General features: G+C 40.5%; 1 protein-coding gene across 2 annotated transcripts in view; it reads right to left on the minus strand.

The window, feature by feature from the left end:
- BABAM2 (BRISC and BRCA1 A complex member 2) overlaps window positions 1–18,809 on the minus strand; it is a 399,166-nt gene that overhangs the window by 186,827 nt on the left and 193,530 nt on the right. For both annotated transcript variants that reach the window (XM_052647953.1, XM_052647954.1), the window contains exon 6: window positions 5,982–6,091. In XM_052647953.1, coding sequence (XP_052503913.1) covers window positions 5,982–6,091 — 110 coding nt within the window. The remainder of the gene's footprint in view (window positions 1–5,981; window positions 6,092–18,809) is intronic.

Here is an 18,809-nt window from a genome sequence, read left to right on the forward strand (position 1 = left end):
AATGAAACCACGCCATCTGCAGCAACACGGCTGCAACTGGAGATTACCACACTACGGAAGTTAGAAAGAGAAAACAAACACCACTCTGAGATGTGGAATCTACACTATGACACAAATGAAACTATCTATGAAACAGAAACAGATTCATGGACACGGAGAACAGCCTCGTGGTTGCCGAAGGGGAGGATGCTGCAGGGGGATGGAGTGGGAAGCTGGGGTGAGCAGATAGAAACTACTGTATAGCACAGGGAACTATATTTAATACCCTATGGTAAAACACAATAGAATACAAAAAGGAACATGTGTGTGTGTGTGTGTGTGTGTGTGTGTGTGTGTGTGTGTGTATAACTGCGTCTCTTTGCTGTATAGCAGAAATTAACACAACATTGTAAATCAACTATACGTCAATTTTAAAAAATGCAAGCCAGGAATATTACCATGAAGATTAGATGGGATGGTAAATTGGAGAGCAACTTGAACATTTCAAAACACTAAACAAATATATTTTTATTGCTACAGTATTACCATATCTAATCTCTAGAAAAGCCACATCACACTGGCAGAGCCATACTTTCCAAAGTTTTCCAAAGTCCTCTCCTCAACAAGTTGATTGGAACTATGATCTCCTTCTCTTTCCCTGAAGTCTTTCAGTAATTAATATCTTTTCTTGGGTGTTAATATAACTTGAGAAGCACTAACAGAACATCAACCATGAGTTAAACACTACTGTAGGCACTTCCATATCCCCTTGGAGTGAATGAAACTGAAGCTTAAGATGTATCTCCCTTTACAGAAGATGAAATGAGGCTCAAAAAGGTTAAAGTATCTTGAGCAAGACTGCCAGTTAGCAAGTAGAGGAACAGAGGGCTTCTCATGCCAAGTCTTATTGTGCTATTTCTACACACAAGTTGGAACTTGCCATATTTGTTCTGATCTCCCTTACTGATTATATGCAAACTAAGGACATAAGCCATATCTCATTTTTCTTGATATTCTCTGAAGCATCTAGTAAAGGACCTTATACTGGGTCACTTTTCAATGTGTTTTGTTGCTTGAAAGAATGAATGCATCGATATTCGCAGGCGCACAGGCCTCACTAATGGTGAATGTCTGTGGGCTGGTAAGCTTTGAGTATTTATTTCCAAGGCGGGATTGTAACTCAACAACACAAAGTTCTAAAAACAAATTCTGTACTTGTGAAAGATGCCACCTGGTCCGCCTCAGGGGCTGAAGTCCTCTTTTTATGCACAGAGTGGGAACAGCACAGGGAGTGACGAGCTGGTTTTCTTCAAACCACTCCCACTAACCGGCTGCGGCCAAGGACAGGCCCACACCTTTTGGGGAAGAGAACTGTGCAGCCTCTGCTGCCATTTGACCTCTGGTGTCACCGCTGGAACTGCCATTGTCTGGGGCGGAGGTGAAGGCAAGGAAGGATTCGTGCCAGCTCTGATGACGTAACCCTACGATTCCAGCTTTCCTGCCAGGAAAAAAAGGCAACTGGTTTGGAATCTAGTTTTTCACCACCCCCCCCTCCTGTTATTCAACCAAAATCTACTTTACGTAACTGACCATTAGCTTTTCTTGCATACCTTACCACTTTTTTTTTTTTTTTTAAATGAACATTACTTAGTGTCTAATTCAACTGATTGGCTTGGGTTCCTTTGAAAACAGATGTATGGACCCTGAAACATGTGCATTTTATAAAAGTCCCTTGTTGGAGAAGAACACAAAGTTCTCAGAACCTTTTACTCTGCAAGCCATACACATAACACAGCGAGAGACCAGAAAACAACAAGCATCTAAACACTATACAGGCGTTCAGTCAGTCATGTGTCCCGGCACTGCCAGAAACATCAGACAACAGATTTCTGAAGTGAGACCGCATTGCAGAGCTTCATAAATTATAATACACTTGGGAGTTTTCTACCCAGTGTCTCTGACAGATGTTCTCTTTTGTGGGAGCCTCTAATTTGGGGGCATTTGGTATCCATATCCCTAGAAATCTTTAGGGTAAAATAAATTTATCCCTCTTCCTATATGTGATGACAAGACCCCAGAATAGCCTTTTCCTTTTTTGAGACTAGTTAATGTGAGCACAGTGCCCTTGCCTACTGCATGGACTAGCTGGGGCAGAGACATTACATCAGTCAGACTAAAACAGGTTATTTCCCAGGCTCAAGATAGCTCTCCATGCCATGAAAAGTCTTTAATCAATTTTTACCTACTGTGGATCAGGCTGTCGATCTCCAGGGCTCCTGCCTGTCAAATACAGTGCATGGGACTTGGGACTTCCTCGAAAGAGCCACAGCAGAGGCCAAAAAGTGTGCAAGCCTGAGCTAGGGCAAGCGTCTGGCATTGGCTTCGGGCGGGTTCACGTAGGATGCTTTTCCCATGACTCCTGAAAGAACTCTCCAAGTCTGACTCTATAATCAGTGCCTCAACAGTTAAAAGTTGACGGGATTGTATGAAACACAGAAACGAGAGCTTAACACAATATCAAAGATAGTGGCAACTTCTCTTCTCTCAGTTCCTAAAATCTATCCTATGACCTTGACCTTAGTGAAATGACATTACTTCTTTTCTATGCTCTGAACTCTATAAGAGTCAGGCTAAGATACGAACAACTTTAACAACTATGTAAGCCCTTAGAAGATCATACCACAATTTGACCACTTTCCATTTTAACTTTCTCTAAAAGCTGATTTTTACAACTTTTACTCAAGGATATAAGAACGTTTAATCAGTTTCTTTGGTATTACACATGCACTTCTATTAAGGGAAGTGAAGTGAAGTGAAGTCGCTCAGTCGTGTCCAACTCTTTGCGACCCCATGAACTGTAGCCTACCAGGCTCCTCTGTCCATGGGATTTTCCAGGCAATGGTCCTGGAGTGGATTGCCATTTCCTTCTCCAGGGGATCTTCCCAACCCAGGGATCGAACCCAGGTCTCCCGCATTTGTATCAAACAGTAAAAACGTACAACCTCTCAATGATACATTTTCACATTTTCTTGCGAAAATTACTTACTGCCCTAGAACACTGTCAATTATTTACTATTATTTGATATTATTTACCCTGCACTCCATTTGTAAAAGCATTAAAAGAATGAAAAGACTTCCTCCTTGCCCGTGAGTTGCTTGCGATATAGATAAAAAGATGGGGGAAAAAAAAGCACAACACCAACTAAATCTATGGTATGCAGATTATAAGAGTGATTTAAGTTTAGTGTTGTAAGAACTCAGAGGAAGGCTAGATTAATTTTTCCCAGGGAAAATGGGTGGTAGACAGCATTTGAAAAAAGTCTTAGAAAATGTATAATATTTCAACACAAAGACAGCATCAGAGAAGGGCATTTTACATGGACATAACAGTTTTAGTAAAGGCACAGAGGCAAGAGAGTACACGTGAATGTAGAAAACTTCAAGTGAAGGAGTCCACCTAAAGGACAGGAAAACAGAATACATGGGGAGAAATGACAGGAAACTGATCTGGAAAAGTAAGCTGTGGCCAGTTCTTAACATAAAAGGGGTTGGGGGTGTAGAAAGCTAGATTTTAGAAATAGGAAATCACTTTTAAAATATACCCTTTACTAATAATTTTTCCCACCGTATCTTTGATTTTAGAGTGAGAAATATTTTATTAGCAAGTTTACCTGCAAACTAGGAGCAGTCACTTCAAAGAAAAATAATGTAAATGCTGGCAAATTCTTGGCTGCAGCTGAACTGATAATATTCTTATTACCTATATCTTGTGATTGTTTTACAACTCTCTTTTCTCATCATCAAAATACCTTCTTAGTTTAATGCATTCTGTATGTACTGAGTGGCTACTCTGGAAGTAGTATTTGCTCACATGGTTACTCATCCTCTCCTTTTCTGCCCCAATCTGTCCTACTAACCACTCACTCAGTCACTCATTCTTCTCCTGTAAACTATATCAATAATAATAACATTACCAGCTCCAACTTGCTATAGTGACAGGCACTGCAATTAATGCTTTATCAACAGTATTTAATATAATCCTCAAAAAAAAAAAAACTATGAAAAAGGTATGATTACCCCTATTTTACAGATGAGGCAATAAATTCAGAGATGTTAACTATTTTGCCAGTTGGTAAGTGACAGAATCCAGGTTTAAATCACATATGCTTGACTTCAGAACCCTTGCTGTTACCACTTCACTGTATTATCTCCAATACCCTTTGGCCTCTTACTGCTATGGTTCAGTATTTTCAATTAAAAATTAAAAGATTCATTGAGTGACTACTACTTTAAGATCCTGTTCCAGGTATTGTCAGAGGTATATAAATAGATGAGAGAATGCCTGTGGATTATTAATGCTCATAATCTTCCGTATTTGAGTATAAAGAGCCATGTCTTTTATCAGTGTTTAAGATGGTATGTCCATGATTCATGAATTAAGAGCAACTAAGGAGAGGGGGGTGAATGTGGATGGTGACCACATCTCAGACAGAAATCAGCCAACCCTGACTAGATGACTTACAGAGAATTTTAATAATACATTTCAAGCAGAGTCTGTAAAAACTCTCTCTGCTGATGAAAAATCTGTCCTGTCAGAAGTTCCCAACCAAATCTGCTTACAATCCATTTTCAATGAACCTCAACTTCCTTTGAAGTAGAATAAGCTACTAAAGCACTTTAGCCAACAATAAGCACATTGTGAGGTTAGTGCTTATAAGATTCATTACTGATGAACAAAGTTACTGAGTTAAAACACAAATGTAACATCAAACTACTGGAACCACATAGTCTGAATGTTGTGTAAAGTGATACAGAACTATTCCAATGCAAAAAAAATATGTCATCTTTTTAAGCTATCTGCTTCTAATATTCCCTTCACTAACTTCTGAATAAGTTAATACTGTCAGGATACTGGTTACATTTTTACAAACAATGAGAAGAGTTGTGAATACACAAGACACTGAGTAGGATGCTGTTCAGCAGTCCTCTTTAAGGTAACCACATACGTTGCTGTTTAGTCGCTAAGTCATGTCTTGACTCTTGTGATACCATGGACTATAGCATGCCAGGCTCCTCTGTCCTTGGGATTCTCCAAGCAAGAATACTGGAGTGGGTTGCCATTCCCTTCTTCAGGGGAGCTTCCTGACCCAGGGACTGAACCTGGGTCTCCTGCATTGCAGACAGATGCTTTACCAACTGAGCCACCAGGGAAGCCCTAGGGGACATCAGTTCAGTTCAGTTGCTCAGTCGTTTGCAAACCCATGGACTACCAGGGGACATAGGGCTAACCTATCAGTCTGGCAAGCAGGGCACCATCCTCAGAGTTGCTATCTGGAGGGGAGGCAAACGGGTTAACCCGCATGCATTAACTATTAGGGTGCACTCTACTAGGGATGCAGGGGAGTGCTTCAGGAGCTCATACAAGCGGCACCAGCCCCAGAGTTGGGATTCCCAGTCCCCAGCAGCCTCCCTCCTGCTGTCTGGAATGCTCTCCCCTGGCTGCATGGTTCCCTCTCTCCACTAGTCAGTGCATGCATGCCAAGTCACTTCAGTTGTATCTGTCTCTGCAACTCTGTCGACTGTAGCCCACGAGGCTCCTCTGTCCACAGGATTCTCCAGGCAAGAATACTGGAGTGGGTTGTCATTCCCTTCTCCAGGGGATCTTCCCAACCCTACTTGGCAGCCGGATTCTTTACCACTGAGCCATCAGGGGAAGCCCAACCACACATAGCCAGGGACATTGGTAAGGAGTCACAGTTTTGGACCCAGGCATAGTATTCACATCACAAACTGCAGAGCTAAGTCTTATCCAAAGATCACTATGGCAAATACTGTCTGTATTTAATCTGGAATCTAAACGCTGAATACAATTCATTTTAAGAAAACAAAAGTCAATAAAGAGAACCATTTTAAGAATTTAAGACTGGCAAAAGAAGTAGCAATCACATCTCATTAACAAGAAGAATCTTCAGGCTACATAAAATTATGACACCAATACTTACTGTTCAATTCGCGGTGACAAGTACAGCTTAGGGTACACCTGAGTAGCTTCAGTGTCCTCAAAACTAACAGAAAGGAGAGCTACATCTTCTCCTGGGTCTTCATTCACATCCTTAAACAGTTAATGAAAAACACAATGTCATTAGTACTTGCTCTCATAACATTTTCCTGGTGACCAGCTTACTGTCTGCCAGCAATAAGGCCAGAAGTGTGGGTCACCTGGATTCAAGTTTCGAGACTCCATACATGCTTTGCCACATATCTAGTCACTCTTTAATAGTGACAGCTTTCAAACATTCTGATCAAACTCCACCATAGTAATAAAAAGATCCCCACCAATCTTTTAGTTGTTCCCACATTCCAAGAAGGGAAAAGTGAATCTGGTGTTAATAAAGGATTAGACAAAAACGTAGTTAAGTTACAGTAAACATTCTGCTAGCAAGATATACAATGTCTTATAATTTATATAATACCTACAAATGGCTTAAAATTTACTTTTCCTAGGAAGAAGATGCATTATAAACATGATTTATATCACCAGACAACAACAAAATCTTAAGATACCCTAGGAATTTTATTATATCTATCTTGATAATGTACTGTAAGTTATTTAAATAGTAAACATTGCCAAGAAACATATTACTATGAAGTATGCCACTGTACATGCAAATGGCAGGGTGTTACATACATATCTGCTTAAGCAAAATGATCACGGATGATTCATATGTGAACCACAAGACATATGTATTTTAAAAGTCTAGTTATAAGAATATTATAAGACAAAAACAGAAACGTTGAGAGGTTGAACTGATAATGATAAAGCTAAACTTACTGTAATTTATAATTAAAAAACAAGAATAGCAACAATCGAATGTCATAATCAACTCAAGCCAACACTGATGATATACTAAATTGTCCTGAATTAAAACTGTGGGACTTACCACTATGTGAATGTACTTTACAATCACTGCCAAGCACTGAGTATTTGGCAGACTTCTGAAGCAAATACCGAATTAGAATAAATTCTCATAGCATGGCGATTTCAATTTGAGAATAGAAAATTTTAATAACCCTCAACAATTTATTTCTGGTTGGTAAGTGGCTACAGAGGCTTCCCTGTTGGCTCAGGCAGTAAAGAATCCGCCTGCAATGTGGGAGACCTGGGTTCAATCAGGAAGATCCCCTGAAGAAGGGAAAGGCAACCGACTCCAGTATTCTTGCCTGGAGAATCCCATGGATGGAGAATGGTGGACTACAGTCCATTGGGTCACAAAGAGTCAGACACAACTGAGCAACTCTCTCTCTCTCTCTCTCGCTCTCTCTCTCTCTCTCTCTCACACACACACACACACACACACACACACACACACACACACAATGGCTCCAAGTCAAATACAAGTTTTTAAGAAACTTAATTGAATTGCACATTTTTCACACTAAGGCACTGCTAAGAGCCAACCCACATTTCTAAATCAGATCACAAGTTCTCAGCAGACATCCTAGGAGGGTCCCAACCCAGACTTTAAGAACCACTGCCTGTGATACTTGGGAATCTCAGACATGATGTCTTTCCTTTGGTCTAAAAGAGGCCTCAGCCCAGCTTCTCCTGCATCTTCAGAAGCTGGTCCTCACATTCACCTGCTTACCTCTAGCACCTTTGATCTCCTTTCTCTGCCTTCTACTGTGTCTACAGGATGCACAACTGTGGCAAGTATACACAGGGATAAGGACTGGAAGTCTCTCCCATCTTAAAATATAAAAATTCTTAAAAGAAATAAAAGAAATCATGCAAGTCTCTGCTTAGTTCCCTGTGTTCTCTTTGACATCTCTCCTCCACTGCATAGACTGCTGCTGAAAGACTGATCCACACTCCCTGTCTCACTCCCTCCCCTCTTCTTAACCTCCCCTTATCCCACTCTAGTAGCCTTCTGACCCTCCTTCCTACCAGGACAGCCACTAAAGACAACAAATGCCTCTTGGTCCCCATCTTACTTGATCTCTAAACAGTATTTGACATGGAATCCTCTCTCCTCTGAAAATATTCCTTCTTGCTTCTAAGAAACTGTATGTTCCTGGTCTTCTCTTGTCTCTTTGGCCACTTCCCCCTTTCTTTTCTTTCTCTATTTTTTATCTTCGCAATTGTCTTTTTCATTTTACATTACAAAATTCAGGCTTGTTGTAACTAGTCAAACAATACAGAAGTTTTGTTGTTGTTGTTGTTGTTGTTGTTGTTGTTGTTTTAAAAAGACATTTCCATCCTTGCTTTTCAAGGTAACCAATAGTAACTGTGTATGTGGCCTTAAACAGCTTTTTCTCTGATCATAAAAACATACACACACTTGCATATAAATAACTCTTTAACTGTGTGTTCTGTTTTCCCTAATAAGAGTCCTATTATACACAGGACTCTACCACTGGCTTTCTAAATAGTCACATAATATTTCACGTCATGGATTTATTTTGTATTTAACCATTCCCCTAGCAACAGACATTCATGTTGCCTGTAGTTCTTAGCCACTTGATATTGCTGCAATAAGTATCTTTGGATAAATAACCTTTAGTAGTGAGACTTCTATTTTTTAGGAGATAACTAAAACTCAGCTTGCTGGGTCAAAGGCTATAAACATTTTACATTTTAATAGATTGTTTTTCTAAAAATTCACATTTGGGCCCATGAATTTGCATCAGTATGAGAAAGAGCCTCTTTCCGTTCATCCTGAGTAACTGGATGATACTGGCTGTTTCTCTTTCATTTGACATTGGCAATCTGATAGCTGGAAAATTGTACCTCAATTTATATTCAATGAATGAAGCTGGGCCATTTTTTTTACTTGTTTATAGATTACTTACACTTCTCCTATAAACTTTCCCATCAAATCTTTTGCCCATTTTGCTTAAAGGTTTTTGGACTTTTTTGTTGTTTTTGTTATTGTTTATTAGATTTACTAACCCTTATCTATTCCATGTACTATAAATATTTTCTCTTTTTGGCTTTGGACTTTGTCTGGGGGCTCTTCTGGCATCAGAAGAAAATTCAGAATTCTATAGGGTTAAATCTTGCTAATAACTCAGAGACTGTTTAACCATTTTCTTAGGTTTTCATCTAACACTGTTACAATTTTGTTTTTGCATGTAGATTTGCAATGCATGTATATCTGGACTGTATCTTTAGGGGGGATGACAGAGGAAGTGTGTACAAGGAGCAGGTAGTACAGTGCCTGGAATACAGAAACCATGCAATGTCTGCTGAATGGATAAATCAATAAACAATTTAATGTTAATTCCTAACCTTCTTCCTCCACACCTAGTGATTTTATAAAAGTTGCTGTCACCAGTGATGTCTGGAAATAAGTACTGGTTCCTGGCTCCTGTTCTCTCCCCTACCTCCCCTCCCCAATAAACCAAAATCCCCAGAACTAGTGGTTTTAAAAGGAAAGCCAAGATTGGGAGTCTGAGTTTATCTATCACTTTTTACTCTTTTATAGATGAGAAAGGATCCAACTTCGTATGTTCCTTTCTGTAAAGTAAGGATGGAAAATTTTAAAAATACTTATAGCCTCAGCAAATAGAAACTATGTAATTATATGATTCTAAAACTCATAAAATATCTAAAATTAAGGGTGAAGCTGAGCTTGAAAAAATTCACATTCAGAGAGACAAATTCATTTTATAATCTAAGTGCAAAAGTAGTTCCCTTTGGAGTTAGGGTAGTCACCTTCAGAGAGACAATGAAAAAAGAACTAACATTGAACTGACTTTCAGATACCTTTGCCCAACAACTGAGTTTCCTTGTTAAAGGTCTCTGACTACAAGTCACAGAACTCTGTTAAAATAAAAAAAAAAAACACTGAAAGAAATGGGGGCCACTAAAAATCCTTTTAATTAACAGCTTCATTCCATATGCTTATGAATAACTTATAATTATTTCCCTTTCCTGCTTTTGAACTTTGCATTTCACTACTATTTAAGCAAAGAACAGAAATGCTCAGAGACAGTCCTCCAAACAACCGGAATGACCCTGGTTTACATAATCAACATTTATTATCTGGCATCCTGCAAAAGGTACATGAAACATTAGTCTGAGTATGAAAATAGCTGTTTCTAGGAGTTCCTTTTATGAACTTCTTTATATATGATTTATTCCCCTTGGTGTGGCACATGAGTTTCCCCTGAGTTGGTATTTGATTTCTAATGGATACGTAAGTTTGACATTGAGAGCTTAAATAAGCCCAAAGAGTTCCAAAAATACAAATCTACACAGTGCTGCTTCCAGTTTCTGCAGCTCTAACAGGCTTGTACATGTGTTCCTTCCCATCTGGGAAATTATAAAAGAAGCTCTTGTACCATGGTTCTTAGAAGCTAACATTACAGATGATTATTGTAACCACTAATGGCAGCATTTGGAAAACAGGGGGTGGTAACAGTGTAGCAGGGGAAATTTTAAAATGTACAAGTATACATTTTCAGGGCTTCCTATCTGCGCCATTTGAAACTGCAGCAGACTAAAATGGGGTCGGGGGCAATGCCGAATCTGCTAAAGCTGAAACAAAAATACTGCCTCACACCTTTACAAAAGCATGTCAGGCACTGATATGCATATGGCGAGGCAATCATGGCTGTGATATTTTGCTGGGAATTATCAGTGGATTTGGCATGGCCCTTGGTTATAGCAGAAAGGGCTTCCTGTGGCTTGCAGTGAATAGTCACTAGATGGTGAGTTCCTTGCAGGCTGCAAGTTTCTCCCGTTCATTTTTGTATCCCCAGTGTCTGGAACATAGTAAATATATAGCAAATTGGTTGAAAAACACTGAATTAGCTCAGGAATGACTGTAAGAGTGAGTAAATGATGGAGTTAAACAGAAAATGCTTTCTGTTACAAAGATTCTCAATATTTATCTCTTCCGTGCCTTAAGTCTATAACTAGTTCAGATTCTATCAAAGAAAACTCAAATCTGAACCATACATAAGCGAAGGATATACTGACCAATAAAAGTTAACACTCTGCTTAGGTTATAATGGTTTATTTATACACCTTTTCTCCATTGGGGCTCACTGCAATATCAAAAGGGTATAAAAGAGACAATAATTAGCCTTGGAAATGAAAGTAGACACAAGTACAATTTATCATTATGCTGTAAAACAAGCCCCTATATGTTGATCCTATACGTAGGATCAAACCATCAATTAACTAGTTGCTGATAGAAAATATTAGCTGGACAATATATATTACAAACCACATGTCACATAGGAAGACTGTAAAAAAAAAATTACATTTCTCAATTCTAAAAGTTTTACAACAAAACTATAACCATTACTAGTAAAACCAGTTTGTGGACATAAAGACTATAAAGAAACTATTATCCCGTCTGTCAAAAACAGAGTAAGAACTATTTTGAGTTATATTTAAAATTATATTAAATAAGACCCAGGATTAATCATGATTCCTAGGGTGACTAAAAACTACGTCTGAGTAAGCACCTCATTACACAAAAGTATGAGTTTTTTAAAAGATATAAGCAAATTAAAAATTTCCAAAACAGAACCTTATTTTAAAATATACTAAATGAGGTTTGTACTCTAGAGGCCCCAGAATTTTGACAGTATAGATTTGTCATCTGCTGCTGCTGCTGCTAAGTCGCTTCAGTCGTGTCCGACTCTGTGCGACCCCATAGACGGCAGCCCACCAGGCTCCCCCATCCCTGGAATTCTCTAGGCAAGAGTACTGGAGTGGGGTGCCATTGCCTTCTCCAAGATTTGTCATCAGATTACATAAATTTAGGTTTTTCCAAGTCAAGTTTTTTTAAGTAAGAGAATGAGACTCTCACGATGTTACCATTCATCTAACAAGCATGGAACAAAGTAAGCAAAATATATAGTATGTTACAAATACTATGGAGGAAAATTAAAGCTGGAGAAAAGGATAAAGAGTGAGGAGGGAACAGAAGTTCCAAGAGTGGTCAAGACAGCTTATGGAGACTCAGCAGTGGCGTCTCATTACTTGAGACAGGAGATTTACAATAATATGTCCTCTAGATTCACTGTTATATATCAGTATAAGCAGCCCCAGTTAAAATTTGAATTGGATTCTACTAGCATTAAGACATGACAACAAGGGAATTCCCCAGTGGTCCAGGGATTAAGACTCTGTCTTGCAATGAAGTGGGTACAGGTTCGATCCCTGGCCAGGGAACTAAGATCCCACATGCTCCAGGGCAACTGAGTCCAAGGGTCGCAACTACAGAGTCTATGCACTTTAACTAGAGAGCTGGTGCAGAACAACGAAAGATCCTGCATGATGGAAGGAAGATACCGTCTGCCACAACTAAGATGCAATGCGGTCAAAAAAAGACAGTAAGCAAAAGAAATATTGTCACCCTGCTTATTTAACTTACATGCAGAGTACATCATGCAAAATGCTGGGCTGGATGAAACACAAGCTGGAATCAAGATTGCTGGGAAAAAAATCAATAACCTCAGATATGCTGATGACACTACCCTTACGGCAGAAAGCAAAGAGCAACTAAAAAGCCTCTTGAAGGTGAAAGAGGAGAGTGAAAAAGATGGCTTAAAACTCAACATTCAAAAAATTAAGATTATAGCATCTGGTCCCATCACTTCATGGCAAATAGATGGGGAAAGAGTGGAAACAGTAACAGACTTTATTTTCCTGGGCTCCAAAAGCACCGCAGATGGTGACTGTAGTCATGAAATTAAAAGACGTTTGCTCCTTCGAAGGAAAGCTATGATAAACCTAGACAGCATATTAAAAAGCAGAGACATGACCAACAAAGGTCCATATAGTTAAAACTATGGTTTTTCCAGTAGTCATGTATGGATGTGACAGTTTGGACCATAAAGAAGACTGAGAGCTGAAGAATTGATGCTTTTGAAATGTAGTGTTGGAGAAGACTATTGAGAGTCCCTTGGACTGCAAGGAGATCCAACCAGTCAATCCTAAAGGAAATCAATCCTGAATATTCATTGGAAGGATTGATGCTGAAGCTGAAGCTCCAATACTTTGGTCACCTGATGCAAAGAGCTGACTGACTCACGGGAAAAGACCCTGATGCTGGGAAAGACTGAGGGCAGGAGGAGAAGGGGACGACAGAGGACGAGATGGTTGGGTGGCATCACTGACTCAATGGACATGAGTTTAAGCAAGCTCCAGGAGATGGTGAAGGACAGGGAAGCCTGGCGTGCTGCAGTCCATGGGGTTGCGAAGAGTCGGACATGACTGAGCGACTGAACAACAGCAAAAGAAATATGGAAGAATAAGAAAAATGATGTACCTAAGGGAACACCTTGGTCTCACTGCTAAGTCTCTGTCCAATAATGACACTGCTCGTTTTGGAAATCAGGTCATTTTCTCTTCATCAAAGTGCTGGGAAATATGTAAGTGCAAGGAAAGGCAGTTCAGTCAGAAAGAAAAATGGATACAAGAGTAAGGAGTCAATGGGCATCATACTGGGCCCTTTGGCCTGCTAGTTGGCTCCCGACCCTGGGCCCCTCTGTTCCATGCAGCAGGGCTTGTAGCACTGGGGTCGGGATTCTGAAAGCCTAGTTACAGCTTATCTCACCACATAACTGCGTTCTTGGCTAATATTCACTTCAATATATTGATATACCATGTGAAGACAGCATTTAAGAGGGTTACTTCAGATCTGGTTTCACCAAATGAAAATAAGAATGAAACGATTCTCTCTGCTTAGTCCAGAGAAACTGGGCTACTTCTCATGTGTTTCCCTGACTAATGCTTTTGCACTTGCCATTCCCCTTATAAAAACATTTTCTCAGGACTTCCCTGGTCCAGTGGCTAAGACTCCACACTTCCAATGCAGAGGGCACAGGTTCAATCTGTGGTTGAGGAACTAAGATCCCACATGCCATGCCATGCAGCCAAAAAGAAGAAAAAAAAAAAAGAGTTCTTTGTCTTGTGATGGTTGAGAAGGGCAGAATAGGTGAAGAAGATTAAGAGGTACAAAACTCCAGTTATAAAATAAGTAAGTCATGGGGATATAATATATAGAACAAGGAATATGGCCAATAATATTGTAATAACTTAGTGTGGGGACAGCTGGTTACTAGCCTGATCATGGTGATCATTTCTTAATGTATGCAGATGTCAAATCACTATGCAGTACACCTGATGCTAACATAATATTGTATCTCAACTATATTTCAATCAAAAAATAAAGTATAATTTAAAAATGCTCTTTCTCTCCTTTTCTTAAGTGGTGCGATTTTAATTTAACTCTGTAAATTCACTTGCTTCATTAAGATTCCTTTCAACTGCACTGTGATCTATGTCTACTCTTGGTAGTTTTTACATGTTGCCTTATGATTTCCTCATGCTATTTAAGCAGTGTAGAGTTTATATTCCAAATAGACTGCGAATTTCTTGAGGGCAGGGTAGAGATCTACTTCCTATTATGTCTAATAGCCACAGGTGACATTTATTGTTTATTCAGTAGTCACTTTGCTTAGTGCTTTATATACATTCTCTCATATAATCGCCATGACAACCTTATAAGGTAGGTACTGTTATTACACATTTGCAGATGGAGAAACTGAGGCTGAAAGTGATTAAACGGTGAAAATGCATTTTGAAGTCATGTATGTTGACTCAGAACCCAGACTCAAAGCCACAATGCTATACCCACTGACATACTGTTAGGCACAAAGAAGAGAGTATCAGTGCTCAGAGAAAAATGTAAAAAACAGGGAAATCCACATGCAGAAAAGGTAGCAGAGATCTTCTGTACATGTACTCGTCCTCCATTTAGTGTCTAAATCCTGTATGCTTCAAACAACCATGAGAAACTTAACGAACCACTCCCTATTCCCTTTTTATCCCAAGAAGACTATCCTGACTGCATCAATGGGTATTCAAAGCAAATTGAAAAGAATATATGCTTTATGTGTTTTAATGTTTACTTTTAGAAACTGTGGAGCAAGAAATTTAAAATTCTAAGAGTACAAAGACTAAAAGCTATAAAGATCACCATGCCAAACAAAATGTATTTATTTGACATCTTTACACAGACTCATCAAAGGAAGAAGGATGGCTTCTCTGAGAACACCGATGAGGGCTGTAGAGTTCTAAGACGTAATATCAACCTTCCTTCAATTGTATGTATGATTAGGCACATTCTGTGATTAACTAGGGCTTCCCTGGTGGCTCAGACAGTAAAGAATCTGCCTGCAATGCAGGAGACCTAGGTTCGATCCCTGAGTTGGGAAGATCCCTTGGAGGAGGGCATGGCAACTCCATCCAGTATTCTTGCCTGGAGAATCCCCGTGGACAGAGAAGCCTGACCAGCTACAGTCCATGGCGTCACAGAGTCGGACACGACTGAGCAACTAAGCACAGCACAGCACATGATTAACTAACTACACTAACTAACTACACTCTGCGGAAATAAGAAGCACTGATCATCAGGTTGGGAAAGGATACCTGCCATATTCTTGAAACAGCAGCTCTAAGAGGGCGAGTCCCAAACACCAGGATGAAGCTGCTGTCACCCACCCGTGTTTTCCAAAAGTGACATCTTGAGTTCATTACTATGAGATGTCATGATATAGTATGGGGCTAGTGTTTTTCTTGGAGAAGGCAATGGCACCCCACTCCAGTACTCTTGCCTGGAAAATCCCATGGATGGAGGAGCCTGCTGGGCTGCAGTCCATGGGGTCGCTGAGAGTTGGACACGACTCAGTGACTTCACTTTCACTTTTCACTTTCATGCATTGGAGAAGGATATGGCAACCCACTCCAGTATTCTTGCCTGGAGAATCCCAGGGACGGCGGAGCCTGGTGGGCTGCCATCTATGGGGTACACAGAGTCGGACACAACTGAAGCGACTTAGCAGCAGCAGCAGCAGCATTTTTCTAATTTATATCTTGCTTATTATTTTCATAAACAGAAACCATTTCAGTGCCCTCATTTATGCAGGAATCTGCTTGTGAAGCTCTACTCACCCCTAATATGTTGGTTATAGCTTCTGTTTATAAAACTAAATTGAAACACATGTTGTACAAATAACTTTGGGGAGAAAAGAATTCCTGGTTCTTTCAAAATAATCATAATCAAGATTTCACTGGTCAACTACTGTCTCAACAGTTATTATACTTAACAGACACAGTCTTGAGAACACCAACCTTCTGACTAAATGGTGTGTGAAATGGAGCCTTTTCTCTAGAAAGCTGGAGGCTGGGGGGATAGGAGGGCAGGTGGGGAGTTGCAATACAGCCAGGGTCCTCATTAGAAGCACAGAATATTTCCTGGCTTCCACTACCTTCTCTCCTCACCAACATTTTTAGAGAAAGAACCTGGAGTGTGGGATTTCCCCTATTACTCTAACAATGTGTTCTTAATGAGTTGATAAGAAGCTAAGCTTATTTATATAAGCATCAGTTTCTGCAACTGTTTTACAAACTGTACCAAACCACATCCTCAGACATCTGAGTTGTGATTTTATGCACACCTACTGATACAAACCTTGTGCCAGACTGTTCTCCAGGAGCCCAACAAAACAAGTTAAAACAATAGTGAGTTTTCTTTAAGCACATATGGAACAAATATGAACACCATTTACCACATCCTCAGTATGTCTCCAAAACTTAACAAAAAGGTAGATAAAGCTTTTACATAGGAGTTCATACAGCTCTTTGTAAAGGATAGAAAACACAGATTTGAAATGAAAGCTGATATAGTGGACCTCTGTGATACTACTTGGCTGATACCTTCTCTTACCCTAGGAAGCCCCTTTCTCTTCCAGTCCCCATGCCTAGACCCCAATCCTTACAGTACCTGGTAGAGATACCAGTTCCAACCCCCTGGGAAGAGCTGATGGGTCCCTAGAAGAGTGACCTAGTCCTTTTGTAGAGGCAAAAGAAACTGTCAGTAGCCATGTTCCCCAACTGCAAAAGAGGCCAGGCCATCGTGAGAGAGCAAAGCCCACACCCTAGAGAAGGCAAAAGGAGAAGAGGGCAGCAGAGGATGAGATAGTTGGATGGCATCACCAACTCAACGGACATGAACTTGGGCAAACTCCGGGAGATAGTGAGGGACAGAGAGGCTTGGCATGCTGCAGTCCATGGGTCAGACATGGACTTGGCGACTCAACAGTAACAATGACAACCAAGAGAAGGAGAGCTGAGAGAGAAGAGAGTCCTGGCAGCACACCCACCCATGTGCGTGGTCCAGCTGTGTCCTGCTCCTCCTGTTGTTTGCCTTCAACCTTTTTCTGACTTTGGAAAGCCAATAAATTGCCTACGTGCTTCAGCTGGTTAGAGGTAGTTTTCCTTCATGTACAACCAACATTTTCTCTTGTAAATGATTAAACTGACTCATACAGATGATAACCATGGCAAATGGAAATTTACAGAATTAAGTGCTAAAAAGAGACTTTCATCCCTGGGTTATCTAAATACTTGTTGCATACTATTAAATGCCAGGCTCTAATCAGAACCTGGAAAGGGCTTTTAGGACTGAGAGGCGCGGCATGCCTCTGCACGTGCCAGAAGAAAGCTTTACTGGAGCAATCTGCCTCGGCACCAGGCTGAGGCTGCAACCAGGCTATTTCCCTGCACTTACTGCTTCTCATCCGGGAAGATCTGAAATGGCAGAGTAACCCACCCCAAGCCTTGGATGGAACAGCCTGCCCTCGCTGTTCTGTAGCCTCCCTAACCTCACCCTATGAAGGAAAATGGATCAGAGGTGCCAACACTAATGGCTGTCAAATCATAGTGGCTCACTATTTGAACACATACACTGCTTTGCAAGTTTATCACACAACTTAACAACTGGCACAAAAACAGTGATCTTTTAGCTACAGATATAAAAATAAAAATTGCTAAGAGTTTGCATGTTTTTGTATTTTTTCAGTAAGACGTGGAGCACAGAACCAGGCATGAAGAAGGGGCTCGTTAAACGCTGTTTCATTTCTCTTATTCCTTCCTCCCTGACTCCGGGTCTGAGATCATATCCATTACCATGCTATTCTTCCTACTGTTAAAGATCCACCCTTTCCTCTCCTTGTTAGGTGGCTTTGAGTTATGAGGCTTAGAGATTCTTCCTGGGAGGTTGTGTGAGTGAGGACAGAAGGGAAAGGCACCCTAGAAGCGCGTAACACCTTTGCACCCACCCACCCAGCCAGTCTCTTTGCACAAACTGTTTGGTGCCCATGGCAACTAGGCAATTGGTTACTTCCACGGGATTTGAGACACCTGGTACCACACCCTCATTAACTGGTGACAATCAAAAACCACAGGTGCTAGAACAGAAAATGGAACCTACTGGACACGCTCTCCTTAAAGTATTATGAGATCTTCTGATTTGCATATTGATGTTATCTTCAGAAACTAAAGGGCAGCTCTGAAAAAATCTCGGGGCTTGGAGCCATATCCCTCTGGAACTGGCTGGATGAATGATTTCAGAGTGGAAAAGAGCTCTGAGAAGTAAATACTGCATCTTTCTCTCAGACTCTAAAGTGTCCCCTGGCATTCCAGCCTCTGCAAGGTATCTTTCCAACCTCATTTCCACACTACGTCACTGACACACCCTAACTGCAGCAGCTGCGCACGCTCCATCCTGCCACTAGATTCTGAATGCTTTCTTCCAACCCTGCATCCCTCAACCCCAAACCTCCCCATTCCATCTGCTCTCTAAAGTCACACGCAGCTGCCATGTCCTCTCACAAGACTTCCTGGCCCTGCCCTCTGATGTAATGGTTTCTCCTCTAGGATCCTACAGATGTTTAGCTACACCCTGCATATGATAACGTTTGATTGTTTTGTCTGTGTTTTAAAGTTACTTACATGTGTGCTCTTA

The sequence above is a fragment of the Budorcas taxicolor genome, chromosome 11, assembly GCF_023091745.1.
Source record: "Budorcas taxicolor isolate Tak-1 chromosome 11, Takin1.1, whole genome shotgun sequence".
Taxonomy (NCBI): domain Eukaryota; kingdom Metazoa; phylum Chordata; class Mammalia; order Artiodactyla; family Bovidae; genus Budorcas; species Budorcas taxicolor.